Source organism: Dermatophagoides pteronyssinus, unplaced genomic scaffold (assembly GCF_027571235.1).
Source record: "Dermatophagoides pteronyssinus isolate colony J.1.1.1.1 unplaced genomic scaffold, Derpt_VIB-CSIC_2022.12 sq0039, whole genome shotgun sequence".
In the NCBI taxonomy this organism is placed as follows: Eukaryota; Metazoa; Arthropoda; class Arachnida; order Sarcoptiformes; family Pyroglyphidae; genus Dermatophagoides; species Dermatophagoides pteronyssinus.
The window spans coordinates 65,344-85,149 of NW_027461563.1; the positions used below are offsets into that span (position 1 = coordinate 65,344).

The 19,806-nt window shown below is 28.0% G+C and overlaps 5 protein-coding genes and 1 long non-coding RNA gene across 8 annotated transcripts; 3 read left to right on the plus strand and 3 right to left on the minus strand.

Moving 5' to 3' along the window:
• Nucleotides 1-112: 112 nt before the first annotated feature.
• On the minus strand, nt 113-1,614 carry LOC113797070 (uncharacterized). The gene is made up of 2 exons (XM_075823883.1): nt 1,476-1,614; nt 113-1,375 (listed from the first exon to the last, which is right to left on the minus strand). Exons 1-2 carry the CDS (start codon nt 1,520-1,522, stop codon nt 229-231), a joined length of 1,194 nt encoding a protein of 397 aa, XP_075679998.1. The 5' UTR covers nt 1,523-1,614; the 3' UTR covers nt 113-228.
• A 218-nt stretch (nt 1,615-1,832) lies between these two features.
• Nucleotides 1,833-3,604, minus strand: LOC113797064 (uncharacterized). Of its 2 annotated transcripts, none has more exons than XM_075823882.1 (3): nt 3,508-3,604; nt 3,127-3,246; nt 1,833-3,000 (listed from the first exon to the last, which is right to left on the minus strand). In XM_075823882.1, the coding sequence occupies exons 2-3, from the start codon at nt 3,183-3,185 to the stop codon at nt 1,836-1,838; spliced, it is 1,224 nt and encodes a 407-aa protein (XP_075679997.1). In that variant the 5' UTR covers nt 3,186-3,246; nt 3,508-3,604; the 3' UTR covers nt 1,833-1,835. The 2 variants fall into 2 exon arrangements, with proteins under 2 accessions (XP_075679997.1, XP_027203179.2); XM_027347378.2 differs by having other exon boundaries at nt 3,296-3,594.
• Nucleotides 3,605-3,888: 284 nt separating this feature from the next.
• LOC113797067 (endothelin-converting enzyme homolog) lies at nt 3,889-11,884 on the plus strand. The gene is made up of 15 exons (XM_075823876.1): nt 3,889-4,103; nt 4,189-5,000; nt 5,959-6,169; nt 6,248-6,588; nt 6,652-6,845; nt 7,721-7,819; nt 7,901-8,346; nt 8,849-9,071; nt 9,182-9,280; nt 9,422-9,499; nt 9,645-9,748; nt 9,823-9,881; nt 9,954-10,033; nt 10,641-10,817; nt 10,915-11,884. The coding sequence occupies exons 3-15, from the start codon at nt 6,069-6,071 to the stop codon at nt 11,251-11,253; spliced, it is 2,340 nt and encodes a 779-aa protein (XP_075679991.1). The 5' UTR covers nt 3,889-4,103; nt 4,189-5,000; nt 5,959-6,068; the 3' UTR covers nt 11,254-11,884.
• A 1,196-nt stretch (nt 11,885-13,080) lies between these two features.
• On the plus strand, nt 13,081-16,500 carry LOC113797060 (aromatic-L-amino-acid decarboxylase-like). The gene is made up of 6 exons (XM_027347375.2): nt 13,081-14,551; nt 14,612-15,085; nt 15,162-15,320; nt 15,397-15,495; nt 15,579-15,680; nt 15,745-16,500. Exons 1-6 carry the CDS (start codon nt 13,865-13,867, stop codon nt 16,375-16,377), a joined length of 2,154 nt encoding a protein of 717 aa, XP_027203176.2. The 5' UTR covers nt 13,081-13,864; the 3' UTR covers nt 16,378-16,500.
• On the minus strand, nt 15,217-18,286 carry LOC142646030 (uncharacterized). The gene is made up of 5 exons (XR_012847052.1): nt 18,158-18,286; nt 16,720-18,007; nt 15,724-15,921; nt 15,410-15,653; nt 15,217-15,339 (listed from the first exon to the last, which is right to left on the minus strand). It is a non-coding gene; the product is annotated as an uncharacterized LOC142646030 (long non-coding RNA).
• On the plus strand, nt 16,799-18,916 carry LOC113797069 (tRNA pseudouridine synthase-like 1). 2 transcript variants are annotated; one of them, XM_027347386.2, is made up of 6 exons: nt 16,799-16,935; nt 17,214-17,349; nt 17,467-17,663; nt 17,745-17,969; nt 18,156-18,622; nt 18,682-18,916. In XM_027347386.2, the coding sequence occupies exons 1-6, from the start codon at nt 16,865-16,867 to the stop codon at nt 18,765-18,767; spliced, it is 1,182 nt and encodes a 393-aa protein (XP_027203187.2). In that variant the 5' UTR covers nt 16,799-16,864; the 3' UTR covers nt 18,768-18,916. The 2 variants fall into 2 exon arrangements, with proteins under 2 accessions (XP_027203187.2, XP_075680006.1); XM_075823891.1 differs by lacking the exon at nt 16,799-16,935 and having other exon boundaries at nt 17,217-17,354.
• Nucleotides 18,917-19,806: the final 890 nt, after the last annotated feature.

Genomic DNA, 19,806 nt, shown 5'->3' on the forward strand with positions numbered 1-19,806 from the left:
ATTGTTATTGTTGTTGTTGTTGTTGCTGTATATACATTGTATGTTTATTATCATTGTCAAAAATTCTTTTTGTTTTCCTTTCAAATCAAATGTAATGTAATAAAATGAAATAATAAAAAAAAATTCCAACTAATTTTGTTTGATGAAATGATTTTTTGTTGATGAAATGTCTATTTTTTGAAACGAGTGCTGCCATCTAACGATCGTAATTTTTAATATTTTTTTTTGTCATTTTTCTGTTTGTATTATCAATACAAAATAACCATAAGCAAATATAATCATTGATAGTAAAAATCGTTGATCATAAATAAGTAAATCATAAAGATTCATACGAAAATATTCTTGATATAATTCAGACATTTCAAAATATCTAATCTGATAACGTAATTGTGGACGAATTTTTATCAACCAAATTGTACCAATTTGATCAAATAATGGCCATAATTGATCAATATCCATTGAATTTTGACGTTTATGATCCAATAACTGCAATAAATGTTCCATTGATTTTGATGTTTGTATTTTAAAATTTTGTTGTTGTTGATCATTTCTCCACCGGAGTTGTTTGATTATATTTTTAAATGATTGTTGAATTTGATGATCCATAAATAGCCATAAAAATGTAATTGATAAATTAAGCACAACAATGATCATATAGAAAATTGTTGAAATACCTTGATGAATTGTTAATAATGTATGTATCAAATAAAATGTCCAATCCAAAAAAAATATCAATGCTAAATAGCCAGCTTTTGAATGAAATTTCATTGAAATTTGTCCCAATAATCGTATAGTACAAATACATTCAGCATCGGTAATTGCATTTTGCTCCAATTGTAATCGAGTTCGTTGTAATGATAATCGTATTGCATTTTTAAAATAAACAAACATTAATCGTACTAAGATTGCGTTGAATAACATTATTATCATTGTATATAAATTAATTATTTCCAATAATGATGATGATAATGTTTGAAATCGGATAGACCATTCACCAAAGCACTTATATAAAAATAAAACATCTAAAATTGTGAATATTAATATAGCCAATGATATAATATGATTTCGCTGATTATCCGTATATATTTGGGCAAATATTGATGAATCAGCCAAACGTATTAAATCATAACCATTGATTGAAAATACTAGAAATGATAAAATAAATGAAAACATAAATTGTAATGAATTTACACGATCAATAAGTAAACCAAATGCATTTTGACTGATTTTTGTTGCCGATATTCCTTTATATTCACGATAATAACGTTCATACATATAATAGGAACAATTTATAAATAATGTTATCATAATAATTGATTTAATTATTGGCCAACGATGTTTCCAATCAAAACGACCAAAACAAAATCCAATCGAGCTTTGATTTGACCGAAAGAAAAGAAAAAACAAAAAAGAAAAGAAAAGAAAAACAAGTTAACAAAAATTTTCAAGTTCATTAGAGTAGTAGTGGCTTTTACCTGTAAAAATTGTAATAAAGTCTTACGATGAATATTTTAATCTTCATTCTGTTTCATTTTAATAAAAAAAAAGATCAAGATCAAATTGTGTTAAACTGTGTCGAACAAGACGTTAAATTTGAATGAAATGAAAAGAAATTTAACGGAGGTGAATTTGCAATTTAATACTGTGTGATCATGCGGATGATGATAATGATCGATATTTGTTCCTTCGTTTTTTTTATCGATTGATTGATTGATTGACAACAAATTAATTAATTAAACATTCAATGAAACATAATAATTATGTCAAAAGAAATTATCGTTGATGATGTAATAAGCGTTGTTTTTTTTCGAGAAAATTCCCATTTTTTTTTTGTTTCATTTTTCGGTTTGTATTATCAATACAAAATAACTGGTAGAAAATATAATCATTGATAGCAGAAATCGTTGATCATAGATAAAAAAATCATAAAAATTCATTCGAAAATATTCTTGATATAATTCCGACATTTCAAAATATCTAATCTGATTACGTAATTGTGGTCGAATTTTTATCAACCAAATTGCACCAATTTGATCAAATAATGGCCATAATTGATCAATATCCATTGTTGTTTGACGTTCATTATCCAATATCTGCAATAAATGTTTCATTGATTTTGTTGTTTTGATTTTAAAATTTTGCTGTTGTTGATTATTTCGCCAACAAAGTTGTTTGATTATATTTTTAAATGATTTTTGAATTTGATAATCCATCCATATCCAATGAAATATACATAATGTATTTATAAATATCATTATTAATTGAAAATAATTTAGTAAACCAATATGAATTTGTAATAATGTTTGTATCCAATAATATGACCATTCAAATATATAGATTAATCCTAATAGACCGGCTTTTTGATGAAATTTCATTGAAATATTTGTCAATTTACGTATAGTATGAAGACATTGTTCATCATTAATTTCATTCGAAATGAATTGTAATTCAATTCGTTGTAATAATCTTCGGATGGCATTTTTAAAATAATAAAATACTAAACGTACACCAATTTCAGCCATATGAATTAAAAAAAATAAATAACCAATAAATAGATTATAAACAATATAAGATCCATTGATCGCTTCCAAATTGATTGATACTTCATCAAAACACGATATATAAAGTAATAAAGTATTCACAATAGCCATTATAAATATAGCCGAAGATATAATACGATTTCTTGAATTATCACAATAAATTTGTTGAAATATCGATGAATTTGCTAATGATATTAAATCCAAACCATTAAATGAATAAACAAAATATGCAACGAAAAATACTAGGAAAAATATGAATGAATTTCCCATATCAATAAAATGACCAAATACATTTTGACTGATTTTTGTTGCCAATATATAATTATTATATTGATGATGATTTTTTGATTGAATATACATATAAAATATTGCATTGATAAATAATGTTAACATAATTGTTAATTTAATCATTGACCATCGTTGTTTCCATTCGAATCGTCCGAAACAAAATCCGGTCATACTAATTTAATAACAAGGAAAAAAACGAGAAGACAAATCGATTAAAACAGTTTGCATCATTAATAACTTGAATTCGAAAAAAAAATTTTCAAGTTCAAGTTGAAAGAAGGAACACAGTAAACTTTACCTATAAAAATTGTAAAAAAGTCTTACGGCAAAAATGTTTATCTCCGTTTTTGTTTCCATTTGGATCAAAAAATATTGATGATGATGATGATGGCGGTCTTGTTGTTGTTACAAATGAATGCTAAAATGAAATAGAAATAGAAAAATGGAAAAAACTTATGCAAATTTACTTATCTTGTGATCACTTTTTCATTAATTAATCATCATTCTTTTAGGGATCAATATTTGTTCCCGTTCTGTTTTTCCTTCAAATTGAGTTGATGAGTTGATTAACAACAACAACAACAATAAATTATTGGGATCATAGTTGATCGATATCAATTGAATTTTTCCAAAGGAAAATTTATTGATCCAGAATCGATTTTTTCCCATTCTTGGTTACCAATGACAATTTGATGATTCGAACATTCGAAAATATAGCAAAACATGTGTGCTCGAATATCCGTACGTTGTTTATGAACAGGCTTTTCGAATGTTTTTTTTGCCTCGATTTTTTTTTCAAAATTTCAATTTTTTTTCATTGTTTTTTTTTAAATTTTAAAATTCATTTCAATCATCATCATCAACACCGTAATAATCTGATTATTTTTTTGCTGTTGTTTCCATCATCTATTTCATCACACCCACACACACACACACACAACAATCATAAACAAACAGGAAGAAAATCTGATCTGTTTTTATGGTTGAAACAATAAGAAAAACAAAAAATTTTCTCATATCAAAATCATTTTGTTCCTGTTTTTTTGTTGATTGTGTTAATTTCTTCTTCTTCTTTCATCGTTTTCCATAACAAAAAAAAAATTATTCATTTCCTTCAGCCATCAAACATCCAAAAAAAAAAAGAAGAAAGAAAATGGACACGAACTTTTGTTTTTCCTTGATTATGTTGATGATGATCACATCACATCATTATTTGTTGAAATTATCATTTGTCATTGTGTCACCAAAGTTTATAACATTGTTCTTTTTGTTCGGGTAAATTACATCAATTTTCAATTTTCCAAATGAATTGAATTTCCTTTAGAAATAATTTTTTTTGTTGATTTATTCATTTCAACAGCTCTGAATTGGTGATTGGAAAGAAACAAAACCCCAGAAACAACAACCGAAAACAAAACAAAAACAATCTTTTTTTTTGGAATCAAATTAAAATCAATTAACCCGTGTCCACATCAAGATTTGTTATGAAAACCAAAAAAACATCAAACATTTCATCAAGTCAATCATCAATTCATTTCAATTGGATTCAATTGAATGTAGCGATGTTATGAAAGTTTTTTTTTCATGTTTTTTTTCAATTGCAAAACAACATTATTTGCAATTGAAATGATTATTAGTGTCATCATCATCATCAACCGCTGATTACATTAAGATTCGAGAAAAAAAATTGTCGCAATGTATAACGATAATAATATTCGGTCCGGATATCATCCATTTTTTGGTAGCCTCACTCATCATCACTTATCATCATGATGATGATTATGTAAAGAACAACATTCTCTCTTTCAGCATTTTCTTTTCATTCATTTTGATGAAAACAAAAAAAACAAACAATTTTCATTTGATTTTTTTGAATTTTGTTTGAAACAATCTAAAGTTTCATCGTATAATCATAATGATCATCATCATCGACAATCATCATTAAATGTTGAACAAGTTTTTGAATTTTGATTCGAATCGACCTAAATGTTTTAATTATTTTTTTCTCTCTATCGATCTTCTTCATCATCACCATTGACCATCATCATCATTTCAAAATTTTGAATAATTTCCGCATACTTGACATTGGAACGAGAAGAAAACCCTTGAAATTTTCTAGTTTTCATTCCAAAGAAACCCTTCATTTGTTTTACGTAATCAAGTTGCAGCAATGTAAGTTACAGTGAAAAACATTTTGAAATAATTTTTCCCATAAACTTTTTCTTCTTTCCTATGAATTCTCTTTTTTTTCTCAGAAACTTTCTCTTTTTTTTTGCTTCAGAAATGTCCCGTTTTCTCTTTTCAAATTTCCTTTATTACTTTCTCTTAAAATATTTTTATTATCTTTCTTGACCATTGTTGTTGTTGATTTTGGATTCAAAAATCGATTTTTTTCGAAACAAACACTTTTTTCTCTCTTTCTTTCGCTTGCTATTTCCACACAAACGATTTTTGTTTTTTCTTCTTATTTCTATTTCCACTTCTTTCAAATCAAAATCAACAAACAAACAAACAAGGTAGATATAATTGCAACATTTTCTTTCATTTCTAACTTGTCTCATTATTTATTTACAACAACAACAACAAAAAAAATGAATCACATTTACATTTACTTTCGGGATAATAAAGAAAAAAAGTCGAAATAGTTTTCTTCTTCAGATAACTATGATGATGATGATGATGATGGTGAAAGTGAAAACTTGTTGAAGAAAAAAAATCCAACATCAACTAGTGTTTCTGGAACATTGCTTGAATCTTCAAAAGAAGAACGAAAAGCAAAGCAAATGAGGGAAGAATGTTTTTTGAAACGGACATTTACAGAAACAAATTTTTTCTTTTGAACGAAAAAGTTTCTCTCTCCCTCTCACTCTCTCTCACTTGAAATATTAATCTTGATCTTCAAAACAAAAAAAAATTGAAAAGTTTCTAATCAGATCCCGGTCATCATCATCATCTGATTCGAATGAATTTACATCATCAAAATCAGCAACTACATTAATAACAAATCAATAACAATCATGATGTTTTTTTCATACTAAATTTGAATTTTTTGAAAAAAATTTCTTCATATTTTTTGTTCTGATTTCTTCATATTTTTGTTTGTTTCTGTTTTTTTTCTGTAATATGTCAGTGTATCAATGTGATGTAATTCGTTTTTATTATTGGACAAATTGAAAAAATAACGACAACGAACGATCAAAACGATAACGACAAAATAATAACTTTTTTTAACCCACAAAAATGAATCAAATAATTCATGTTTCATCAATGAATGATTCGGAAACTGGTAGTTCATCATCATCAGTGGAAAAAAATAGCTTTACCAGTGAAGATAAATTAAAGTAAGTTTGGTTTTTTATTAAATCAAATTTTCAATTGAAAATCTCATTAAATTGATTGAAAATCATCGATTGATTTAGATCAAGTGAATTTCGTTGCCGTATAACATTTGTAAGGAGCCATCTATGGACATGGATATTAATATTACTTTGTTTAATATTTATATTAATATCATTATTGATTGGATTTTTAATTATAACAATACGTAGCCAACAAAATTCATCTAGTCTTTGTTTAAGTGTTGATTGTATAACAGCATCAGCTGAAATGCTGACAAGTATGAATTCAGAAATAGATCCTTGTATTGATTTTTATGAATATTCATGTGGTGGTTGGATTCGTACGAATTCAATGTCTGATGATGAATCACGTGCTGATACATATTCGGTTATTCGTAATCAAATGTCAGAAAAATTAAAACGTAAGTCTTGTTTGCTTTTGTAGATTTTTTTTGTATTTGTAAATAATAATTTCCATTTTCCAGTTTTACTTGAAGAACCAATTACCGAAGCAGATAATGAAGCAATACGTAAAGTAAAAAATTTTTACCTATCTTGTGTTGATACAAAATTAATTGAACAACGTGCGGAACGACCATTATTGGACCTGTTGGATCAAGAATTTGGTGGTTGGTCATTGATTGGTCGTGAAACGGAAAAATTAACCACAATGGATTGGGTATGTTTTTTTTAAATTTTTGAAAAAATTGAGAAAAGAAAGTGAAATGATGATGATGATCATCATCATTATCATTGCTAAATTGAACAAAATCGACATTCATCATCATCATTCATTCATGATTTATGAATGGAAAGATTGAAAGAAAAAAAAGGAACAAACGCCAATTACATACATACACGAGATGGACACAGGTCAAGCACCGATATCACCGATTTGTATTCCGTTTGATAATAACAACAGCAGAAAAAGATTTTTGCTTCGTTTTCGTTTTTGTTTGTTTGTGGTGTTCAAACTGAACAAAAAAAACTCGACTTGAATTGTATATACTGAAAACGATTGTTCCGATTTTACAAACAAAACAAAAAAAACGATAAAATTAAAAATGATTCCAGAATGGAAAAAAAAGAGTCAAACGATTGATTCATTCATTCCATCATCATCATCATCCACATCCATTCAATCGGTTCATTTCAAAATTGTTCAGAAGAAAAAGAAAAAGAAAATTACCCCGATCATTATCATCATCATTACACAATGATGAATGAATGAATGGACAAATAATCCTCATCATCATCATCATCATTGGAAAGTCAAATCAAAGTTTATTATAAACACACACACACAAGAAGAAAAAAAAGAAGCACTTATCAATCGTTTTGTGACAACAACAACAACAACAACAAAAATTGATCGATAAAATTTTGTTATCAATAGGTGCCATTTCGGAGCTATAAATAGTGAATGATTTCATCACTTTCTTTTCTTTTCTCTCTCTTTGGATTTTGTTTTCTTTGCCATTTTTTTTTTTTGATACTTTTGTTATTGAATTTGAATGACAAATTTTCAAATGTAATTTTTTTTCATCATTTCAGGTCACAATGATGGGGATTCTACGACAATATAACAATGAAATAATCATTGGACATAATGTTGGTCCAAATGATGCTAATTCATCACTTTATTCGATCAAGGTAAGCAAAAAAAAATTATCAGCATCATTTTGAATGAATGAATGTCATTTCTATTTCTTTTTTTTTTTTATTTCGAACTAGATCTACCCTGGTGGTCTTGGAATGTCAAGTAGTGATTTTTACCTAAATAAATCAAGTAAAAATTATCAATCATATCGACAATTAATGATTAAAACGGTTAATCTTTTAATGCAACCATCATCATCGTCAAATCAAAATCAACATCAACACCAACATCAACAGCTACAATCAAATGAAACAATTCAACGTATACATACTGATATTGATGATATTCTTGAATTTGAAACACGTTTAGCAAATATATCATCAATGTTTGAAAAAACTGGTGGTGCAGCATATCAACGTATGCCTGTAAATAAATTGGCTAAATTGGTACCGAAAATTAATTGGCAAAAATATTTTGAATTAACAATACCACAACCATTGAATGATACTGAATCTATTGGTATATTTGGATTTGATTATTTTCTTGATGTTCAGGATATAACACAAACAGTTCCGGAACGGTAAGTTTTTTTTTCTTCTCAGTTTTTCAATTTTTCAATTTTTCAATTTTCAACAACAACAAAAATGGATATTTTTCCGGTTGAATGTCGGAAAATCACAAAAATGTGTGACTTTTTTTCTGTGTTGATCTGTCTTGTTGATTTGTAAATTTTGAACACTTGAATTTTTTTTTGTTCAAAATAATAAGGAAGTCTTTTGTCTGTGAATTGGTCGGTCGGTCGGTCGGTTACTTGCTTGCTTGCTTGTCACCTGTCATCATCATTATTATTGATCATCATCATCGAATGATGATCAATGATAATGGCCAACAATTTTTTCCCCTCCGTTTCAATTGTCCGAACAATAATTTCTTTTCATTTTGATTTCTTTCCCCTCCTTCTTTTCTTTTATTCAATCAATCACAAAATTTCCGATAATTTCCGATTTTACAATTGAATTTTTTTCTCTTATTTTGCTCATTGCTTCCTTTTATTTTTTTTCTGTCGATTCAATTTGAAATAGAATCATAAAAAATTATCTACTTTGGCGTTTTGTTATGAATCGTATTAAAAATCTGGATCAACGTTTTGAAAATATTCTGGAAGATTATTATCGTGATCAATATGGAACGAAATCAATACCAGCACGTTGGAAAAAATGTATCGATTTTGTTAATGGTAATCTTGGTACAGCTGTTAGTGCCCTTTATGTACGAAAATATTTTGATCTTGAAAGTAAACAAAAAGTAAGTGAATCAATGATGGTGGCTATTTTAACCCTTTAGGGTTTTTTATCTTTTGAAATTTTTCAATTTTGTTTTTTGTTTTTTTTTTTTTGTTTTTTTCCGATTCACAGGCCGAAGAAATGATTAAAAATATTAAAAAAGAATTTATGCTTATATTGGATGAAGTTGAATGGATGGATGATGAAACACGTAATGATGCTAAAAAAAAGGTGTGTGTACACGGATATATGATGTTTATCTTTATCCGTCTGGCTTTCTGTTTTTCTGTTGAATGTTTTATCGGATATGATTTATCTTTGATTCATTTTTGTTTTCGTCTACATTTCATCGTCCTTTTTTTTCATTTTTAGGCCGAAATGATGGAAGAACATATTGGATTTCCTGATTATATACTTGATCCGGTTTTATTGGATAAAGATTTTGATCATGTAAGTTTTTTCTGTGTTGAACATTTTTCTATGTTAAAGTTATGTCAGGGTTGTCATAACATTTTATGATGATGAAAAACTTGTCTAACAAATTATCATAATATTTCATTGCATCAAACTCATTTTTTTCTGCTTATCTAATCAGCTGGAATTTGAAAATTCAACATATTTTGAAAATGTTGTCGGTTATTTACGTAATTCAACAAAAAAATCACAAGGAAAATTATCATCAGTTGATGATCGTACTAAGTAAGTGTTAATTGAATATTTTCAAATGAAATAATTAATTGATTTTTCAATTGGAAAATAAAATTGATAATTAGATGGACTGTTATGCCAAGTGTTGTTAATGCACAATATCATCGATTTCGTAATTTGATGAGTATGTTTTTAATTCTTGATTAATTGATTGAACATTTAAAAATAAACTTTTTCTTGTTGTTTAAAAACAAAGGCTTTCCGGCAGCCATTTTGCAATCACCATTTTTCAATAAAAATTATCCACCTGCATTAAATTATGGTGCTATTGGTTCGGTAAGTTTGTTTTTTTTTGTGGAAATGTTTTTCGTCAAAAAAAAACAGAACAAAATTTCAGATATCCGGTCGAGTGTGACAAATTTTACAATTTTGCAGTTTTTCTATGTGTTTCTATGTGAAATGATTTCCATTTTTGTTTCAAATTTTGTTTCATTATTTTCTTAAAAAAGCTAACTCTTTAACGATTTTTGTTGTTTCAGTTGTGAAATATTTCAATGTCAATATTGAAAAAAATGAACAACGTCGTTTGTAATAGGATAGCATAGGATAATCTTGTCTCTGTGTTTTTATCCATGAACTTTGTTTCAGAAAAAAGTTTCTCAAGTAACAAACAAAATGATTTGAAATATTTTGACCTAGAATATTTTTGCTAAAATATTCATTTATTGGTCATTATTTGTTTTTTCCTCAACACACACACATTGATCTTGACACATTTGATATGCATATTGATTTGTGTAGCAATAATAATTATCGATCGATAACGATCGATTGATAGTCATGTTTTTTTGTTTTTCCTAAATTGAAATTCTATTCATTATTTTACTACTTTGTTGTTACAATCAATCGATAATCAATAATCAATCAATCGATATATATGTAGGTAATTGGACATGAATTAACACATGGTTTTGATTCGAATGGCCGTCATCATGATCAATTTGGTAATCAAAGACTTTGGTGGCATCCAAATACTGTTGATAGATTTATTAAAAAATCTTCATGTATGATTATGCAATATAATAATTATACAGTTAAAATTCATGGTGAAACATTGAATGTATGTTTTTTTTTGTAATTGATTGATATTTTTAATCCTTTTTTCTAATTTTTTTTTCATTTTTAATGATGATAATGTAATTGCAAAATATATAAAGGCAAATGGATTATTAACACTTGGTGAAAATATTGCCGATAATGGTGGTGTTAAACAATCATATCGTGCATTTCGTAGATCTCAACAACAACGACCAAATGAATTTTATTTACCTGGCCTGAATATGACACATGATCAATTATTTTTTCTAAAATTTGCACAAAGTTGGTGCCAGATAATGACCGATGAAGGTATGATTGATGCATTAAAAACATGGCGTCATTCATTGGGTAAATTTCGTGTTATTGGTACATTAAGTAATTTTGCTGAATTTTCAAAAGCATATAAATGTCAACCGGGTACACCAATGAATCCACGTGAAAAATGCAGTGTTTGGTAAAACAAATGAAACGAATTACGTAATTTTTGAAATTCTCAATCAATCAATCAATCAATCAATCAAATGAATGATGTAATCCAAACAACAATATTCCAATCCGTATTTATTTATTTCATATCAAATTATCAAAGATCTTTCATCTTGCAATCCAATCAATCAAAAAAAAAAAAAAATTTTCTGTTTCCCCATTTTAATTGGTTTGTTTTTCACACACACACACAAGCATTTCATTCATTCATTCAAAATGTTCAATTGTCAAACATTTATTTCTAATCTCTTATCAATTATTTTGATCTATCCATGATTGTGATGATGATGACATTTTTTTTTCTTTTCATTTTTGACATTTTTTTTCTATTCGGCTATTTTTGGTCCGGTTTCGCTTTCTACTTCTTCAACTCTTTTCCCAAAAAAAAATTATCATCGGTTGATTGGTTTTTCATTCATGGTTGGTTTTTTCTTTTTTTTCTTTCATCACCATCATTATCCGAGCCGTTTTATTATCATCATTATTTTTTTTTCAATGTCTTTTTTTTCATTGGCTTGCCAATCCAATTCATTATGATGTTTGTAAATAAAATAATTATAATATCACCTTTCAATAAATATATAATTAGTAAAACTTGTAAAATTATCTTGTCTAATTTTGATTACAAAAACAAAAAAATTTGTATTTTTTTTAAATTTCAAATCCAGACGATGGATGGCGCCAACGGTCTTGGTCGTTAGTATTTTTTGTGGGATAATTTTTGCGATGGAAAAATATTTCCGTCCAATTTTTTTTCTTCTTCTGATTATTCAATAAAGATAATTCTTTCTTTCAGTGTTGATTCACTTTCCCTATTATTATTATCATCGAAAATAAAGATCGAATGACGAAAGTGAAGAAGAATGAAAAAAAATTTCTATTGTCATTGAAAAATCATATAATAAGTTTTGCCTGTTTTCGTATGATTATAAAAAGTTTTTTCATTCTTCAATTTCATCATTGAACTGAAATTGAAATGGAACAAGTAAAAAAGAAAAAAAACGAAAACAACCGAATAAAGTGTTGGAGACTGAATTATGAGATGCTGAAAAAAAATAAGGAATTTTCATTGAATAGAATACCCACACACACACTTACACACAATGAAATAATGTTTTTTTTTCTTTTCCTTTTAACTGGTTGCTGAAATAAATATATTCTTCAATTTGAACTGAATGTTGTTCCACATTGGTATTTTTTTTCTCCCTATTTTACTGGAATTTTTTTTCCCCAGAATAACAATCATCAATATTACACCAGACAAACAACAGAATGGTTTATCGATGAAAAAGAGAGATGGACGAAAAGAATTAATTTCATGGTGACAATGAACAAGATGATGATGATGGAAAAGAATTGGTAATAGAATTTATGAATTAAAAAAAAGTGTGCTTTTGACTATGGGGGTGGAAATAGAATTATGTTCAAAAAAAAATGAAATTCCAATTTTTTCTTTTTTGTCAATGATGGTGGGATGATCAGTGTCAAATCAATTATCTTTTTTTCTTCTTCTTTTTTGTTTGTTTGGAATGTTTGTCTGATGACGGTGATCAGAATAATTTGATGTATGAGATGCTGTTAATATAGTCGATGTTTGCAAAATGAAGATGAGAAAAACGAACGAAATTCTTTTTGATTTCAAATTTCAATTATTATCATCACCATCATCGTAAAGAATAAGAGAATGTCATCCATTCTTATCCGAACAATAATAAGTAAAGTAAAGTAGTGGTATCCGGTAAATGATTTCAATGTTTGCTTTTTCTTCTTCTTAATTTAGTTTAGTTTAGTTTTTAATAATAAAGATCCAAATAAGTAAGTGACAAAAAAAACAACTAGTGGTGACTTGAAGACGCTTTGGGTGGATATAGTCAGTCAGTCAGTTTATAATTTTTGGCATTCACTGATGTTCATTCAAAATTTTTGAAGATGATTTTTGTTTTTTGTTTGTTGGTGATTCTCTTGTTGGTATGCATGATTGAAATATTAATTAAATCAATCTGATTTGGATGTTTTTCATCAGACAAACAAACAAACGACAATCTATAGTGGTCAATTTTGTTTTTTTGCTGAAGTGGTATATGGTTCTTAAGATAATTTTCTTCATTTAATTTTCCATTCTATTTGCATCCTCTTTGCACATACTGTAATAATATTTCCTGATTTTTTTTCATCTTCATTGAGATAATTTTGAAGGAAAATAACGTGCTCAACGGTTTTTTGTTGTTATTGTTGTTTGGTTCCGTCCTTCTTTTTTTTTGTTCATCCGAATCAAAATCCGAATCCATCCTGTACATTTGTCGGTAGCAAAATCATCATCATTTTTCTTTTCTTTTTCTTAAATCAAAGAATTTGAATTTGACAATAGACAAACTGTGGCATTTTGATTGGCTATGTTATTTACGCCTATTAGGCGAATGTCGTTCATTTTTGAACGGTACATCTACGTCGGCGGCGGCGACGACAGTTTCGAAAAACGTCGTTGCCATTATCGACGAAAACGAAAACGACGAAGACGACGGCGACAATATTAACGAATCATCAAAAATTACCATCGAACCAGAACAACAACAACAGCAAACAATGAATTTAAATCATGCTGAAAAATTTAAATGTTTATTTAATGATTTACAAGAAAATTTTAAAAATTTTACTCAACAATTACATAGTCCATCACCATCATCATCCTCAATGATTAATAACAATGATAATTGTCATAATGACGATGATGATAACGATGATTACAATGATCCACCATTTCTTGATCATCATCGTAATAATCGACATTCATCAAGAAAAATTAAAACCAAACAAAAATCCGGTACCTGTATGAATACGGAAGAATTTCGTCGTCGTGGTAAAGAAATGGTTGATTATATTGCTGATTATATGGAAACTATTCATAAACGACGTGTAACACCTAATGTTGAACCAGGTTATCTAAAAGATTTCCTACCAGAATCAGCACCAATCGAAGGTGAATCATGGGATAATATTATGGATGATTTTGAAAAATTGATTATGCCCGGTGTTACACATTGGCAACATCCACGTTTTCATGCATATTTTCCGGCCGGTAATTCTTATCCATCAATATTGGCCGATATGATTTCCGATGGTATTGGTTGTGTTGGATTTTCATGGGCAGCAAGTCCAGCTTGTACTGAATTAGAAATTATTATGTTAGATTGGGTGGGTAAAATGATCGGTCTGCCGGAACAATTTCTTTGTTTTAGTAATCATTCAAGTCGTGGTGGTGGTGTTATACAGGTATGCCAATTTGATAATTTTGACAGAAAAATTTATTAAAAATTTTCCAAACAACAACAGGGTTCAGCAAGTGATTGTGTTCTGGTATCATTATTGGCTGCAAGATGTGCTGCAATCAAAGAATTACAAACAAAACTACAAAAAGATTCTAAAAATGAACAACAACAACAACAATCAATTGATGAAAGTTCATTACTGTCGAAATTAGTTGGTTATTGTTCAAAAGAAGCACATTCTTGTGTTGAAAAAGCAGCAATGATTGCATTGGTAAAACTTCGAATATTAGATACTGATGAAAATTTTTCATTACGTGGTCAATCATTACGTGAAGCAATGGATGAAGATAAACGTAATGGATTGATACCATTTTTTGTATCAGCAACATTAGGTACAACATCATGTTGTTCATTTGATGCTTTAAATGAAATTGGACCAATATGTTCAAGAGAAAATATTTGGTTACATGTTGATGCAGCATATGCTGGTAATGCATTTATTTGTCCAGAATTTCAATATCTTATGAAAGGAATTGAGGTAATGAATTTGCCAATGACCGAAATGTGTTTTAACCATTGATTTCTTAACTTTTTTCTGATCTTTTTTTTTGCAGCATGCATCATCATTCAATATGAATCCAAATAAATGGATGTTAGTTAATTTTGATTGTTCATTATTATGGGTTCGTGATCGTTTTAAATTAACACAAGCATTGGTTGTTGATCCATTATATTTACAGCATAGTTTTTCTGAACGTGCTATTGATTATCGGGTAAGAATCCTGAAATTATCTGTTTTTTAGTGAAAAAAAAATTCTCATTTAAATTTTTTAATCAAATCAAATCAAGCATTGGGGTATACCATTATCAAGACGATTTCGTTCATTAAAACTTTGGTTCGTTATTCGTAATTATGGTATTGAAGGTTTACAACGTTATATTCGTGAGGTAAGTTTTTCCGGAAACAATTTGGTTTTTTTTTGGAAAAAAAGAAAATTTCCTGAAATTTTTTTAATTCATTCGAAATATAGCACGTTCGATTGGCCAAAAGATTCGAACGACTTTTACGTAAAGATGATCGATTCGAAGTTGTTAATCAGGTTAAACTTGGTTTGGTTTGTTTTCGTTTAAAGGTATAAATTGATTATCATTAAATTTATTCATTAGATTTCTTACCTTTTATTCGCGGATTTTTAGAGTTCGGATGTAACAAATCAAAAATTTTTATCCACTGTTAATGCATCGGGTAAATTACATATGGTACCAGCATCATTAAACGGAAAATATGTAACCAGATTTTGTGTTTGTGCACAAAATGCATCAAACGATGATATTGATCATGCATATAATGTTATAGCACAATTTGCAACCGATCTATTTGAAATAATCGAAATGGAAGATAAGAAAAAACCATTAACAATAACCGAAACAACTATTGTAACAGCATTAATAACACCAACAACAACAACAACCACAGCAAACATAATAATGAAAGATACAAATAATGAAGATAATGAATCAGTTGATGAAGTATTTATGTTGGATCGTAAACGACAAATGAGTTTACGTTATAAACGTTCATTTTTCGTTCGAATGGTATCTGATCCAAAACTTTATAATCCAAAGATTGTGAAAGCATTAAATAATACAAATTCATCATCACAATCATCATTGGATAATTCACAACAACAACAACAACAACCGATAGCTCATATTCCTAATCCTAATCCTAATGATAGTAATATTAACGATAATCGTAGTGATGCCGATAATGAACGACATACAACAAGTGAATCAAATGAATCATCATCAACGAAAAATTCCAATTGAAACAACAATGTTTTTGCTTTTAATTTCTTAATTTCTTCATATCTCTGTGTCGCTTTCTTTCGTAATTATGATATCTTTTTAAATTGATAAAATGTATTAGATGTTTGTTTGTTTGTTTGTTAATTTGATTATAATAATTATTGATTAATATTTTATTCAGAATTAAAAAAAAACATATTTGAATTCATAATAGGAAATGACAGTCTGTTCATAAATGAAATGACATTTTGAATATTAATCTTTTGGCTTTTTCCGCTTAAATCAACTCAATTGCGATATCTGTGCAAAAACTAAATGTTAGCTTTACTGCATTGCATCATTTTGTTTTGCATTATCACTCACCATATATGTCTAAGTGTGTAATTAGGGTAAGATTTTCACGATCAGCTGATCAACATCAAAAGCTGACCACGGCATTTTTTCGGCGGTTTTTGTGATTTTTGATATTTTCATTACAAATTTTTTTACTTTCAACAAACAAAAAAAGATGTCAAATATTGGCACATTATGTACGTGTAGATATTTTCTAAAAATTGCCTATATTGGAACCAGATACAAGTATGTTTTCTTTTTCGGATGATGATTTTGATGATGAAAAAATGATTTTGTTTTTTGAAAATAAATTGAAAATCAAAATTTTTGAAAAGATAGATAGAAAAAAAATCAAATATTGATCTAGCGAGAGTGGGATATTGGAAATTTTGAAATTTTACAATTTTTTCTATTTTGTTTTTTCCATTGATTAAAACTAAATTGAAATTCGTTGGAAATTTATTTGATTTTGGATAATGATTTTTTTTCGATTTCAACAAAATTTCTCCCCGAAAAAAAAACAGAGGTGTACAACGACAAACACGACGATGTAATATTATCAATGATGATGATAATGGCGATGGCGGTGGATTTGCCAATCGAAACAAACCCAAAAACATTAACAACGATGAAGATGGTACCATTCAAGCGGCTATCGAAGTAAAGTAGATATTTGAAAATATCAATTTTTTTTCAAACAAAAAATTTTGTTTGTTTTGAATCGAAATTTTCAAATTTTTCATTTTTTTCAAACGAAAAAAAAATAAACCCATACAGAATTCAATGAATCGTGCATTATGTCCAGTATATGGTGTCCGGCTGGCATTAAGTTCACGTACTGATTCGGGTGTTCATGCTATAATGAATACAGCAAATGTTGATCTAACACATCCATTACCGGATACTATTTATCGTCCAACATTTATATTATCGGCCACAAATCGTTTACTTTCATATTCTGGTCACGATATAACGTATGTCTGTGTTTGTGTTCAATTCAATCATCGATAAAATTAAATTTTTTTTCAATTTTTAAAAAATCGAACCGAGCATAGAATTTCAGATGTACGTTTAGTTTCATCAACATTTCATAGCCGTATTAATGCAAAATATCGTTCATATAAATATCGTTTTGCTACGTTTTTTCCGAACAACAACAACAACAATCTTTTCAATAATAACCGAATTAATGGCCAGATTCAACAACAACAAATTCAATATGATCAATATCGTTCATTATTACCGATAACTTGGATAAATCGTTGCCATATTGTTTCCGGGTATTGTTTTTTTTCGAGATTTTCTTTTCTTTCGATAACTAAATTATAAATAACTAAATTAATTTTAATTTCATTAACGCGTTCGCTACCGGAGATTTCGAAAAACACATAGAACTACAGCAAATAAACGACGCATATATGCGTCGCTGGTAGCGAACGCGTTAAATCAATTTTTTTTTCATACAGACCATTAAATATTTCGGCAATGATTGATTGTTGTTCGTTGCTACGTGGTCGTCATAATTTTTGTAATTTTACAACACTTTCATCCGAAAATCGTTATCGTGATCCAAGAAAAACTATTGAAAAATTTCAACTTTATAAACTTCCTATCGATACTATCGATAGTAGTAGTATTATCGATAATAATAATGAAATTTATAAAATTGAATTTTATGAATTTTTTATACAAGCTAATTCATTTCTTTATAATCAAATTCGTCGTATGATTGCAGCAATTATTGATGTTGGTTGTGGTCATATTAGTATTGATGAATTACGATCAATGTTACCGGAAAATGTTGATGATGATGAAGAGGAAATTACAATGATGTCACGACGTCATCCAATATCCAATGATATTTATAAACGATTATCAACTATGGTACCGGCTTGTGGTCTTTATCTAGTCGATGTTGGTTATGATGAACAAGGTTTGTTTTTGTTGATAATTTTTGTTTTAGTTTTTGTCTAATTTTCTTTCAAAAAACAGATTTTAAACTTGATGAAAATTTCAATGATTATTCACCAAAAACTGTTTATTACAATGAAAAATCATTTGATTATGATTCTTCTTGAATGATTCGAATTCTCTCAAATGATTATCGTCATCATCATTTTCGGGAAACAAAACCAAACAAAACAACAAAAAAACGTTGATTATGTTCTGAAATAAGATTTTAAGCTCCAAGAAAAATTTTCATCATTTTTGCTGACTCGACCGAAAACGAAAACAAAAAATTGTTGTCGTTGTTGTTGTAATTATTATCGTTTGTAATGAAAAAAAGGAGATTTTTTTTATGATCAGTTCTTCAAAGTTTCGGTCCTTATCTTTTTTTTTTTTTTTTGTTGTTGTTGTTGTTCTGTATGGTTTGAAAAAAATATTGTAAATTAATTTTCAATGTAAAAAAAACAACGAATCTCTTCTGGCAAAACGAAAACAAAAAACATTATTATAAGTAGACCGGATGCCCGCCGAAAAATAAAACTTGAAAATAGTCATTAACTTTTTACAATTTTTGTAATTAAGATCATTATTATTTGAAATAAAAAAATTTCTATTTTTTTAAAAAAAGAATCTTAATGATGATAAATTTTTTTTTTTTTTTTTGGTTGAAAACAACTTAATGGCTTTTGATGATAATGATGATTATGTCATGTCATTAATGAACGGTCAAATCGAATTTCGAATTTCGAATGATAAGTTTGCCATTCGAAATTCATTTGGAATAAGATTTTTTTCGGGAAAACATTCAACATTTTTTTTTGTGAAAAACCAGATAAAAGAATGTAGAAAATTAATCATCGATGTAAATGTCGATGTAAAACTGGACAACCCGAACAACAACAACAACAAAATTATCCAAATTCAACCGAAAAGTGCCAATATAGACATCATCATCATCACCAATGGCCAAAATATAATCGGATTTGGACAACAACTTTAACAACAACAACAAAGCGAGTAACAAAATGAGATCTAGTCAGAAAAGAAAAAATTTAAACGAAGAACCAACCGAGAAAAAAAAACTGAATAACCATATCGTAAACGACAACAACAACAACAACAACAATCCACTTTGGCCATTTTCAAAATTATCATCATCATCATCCCTTA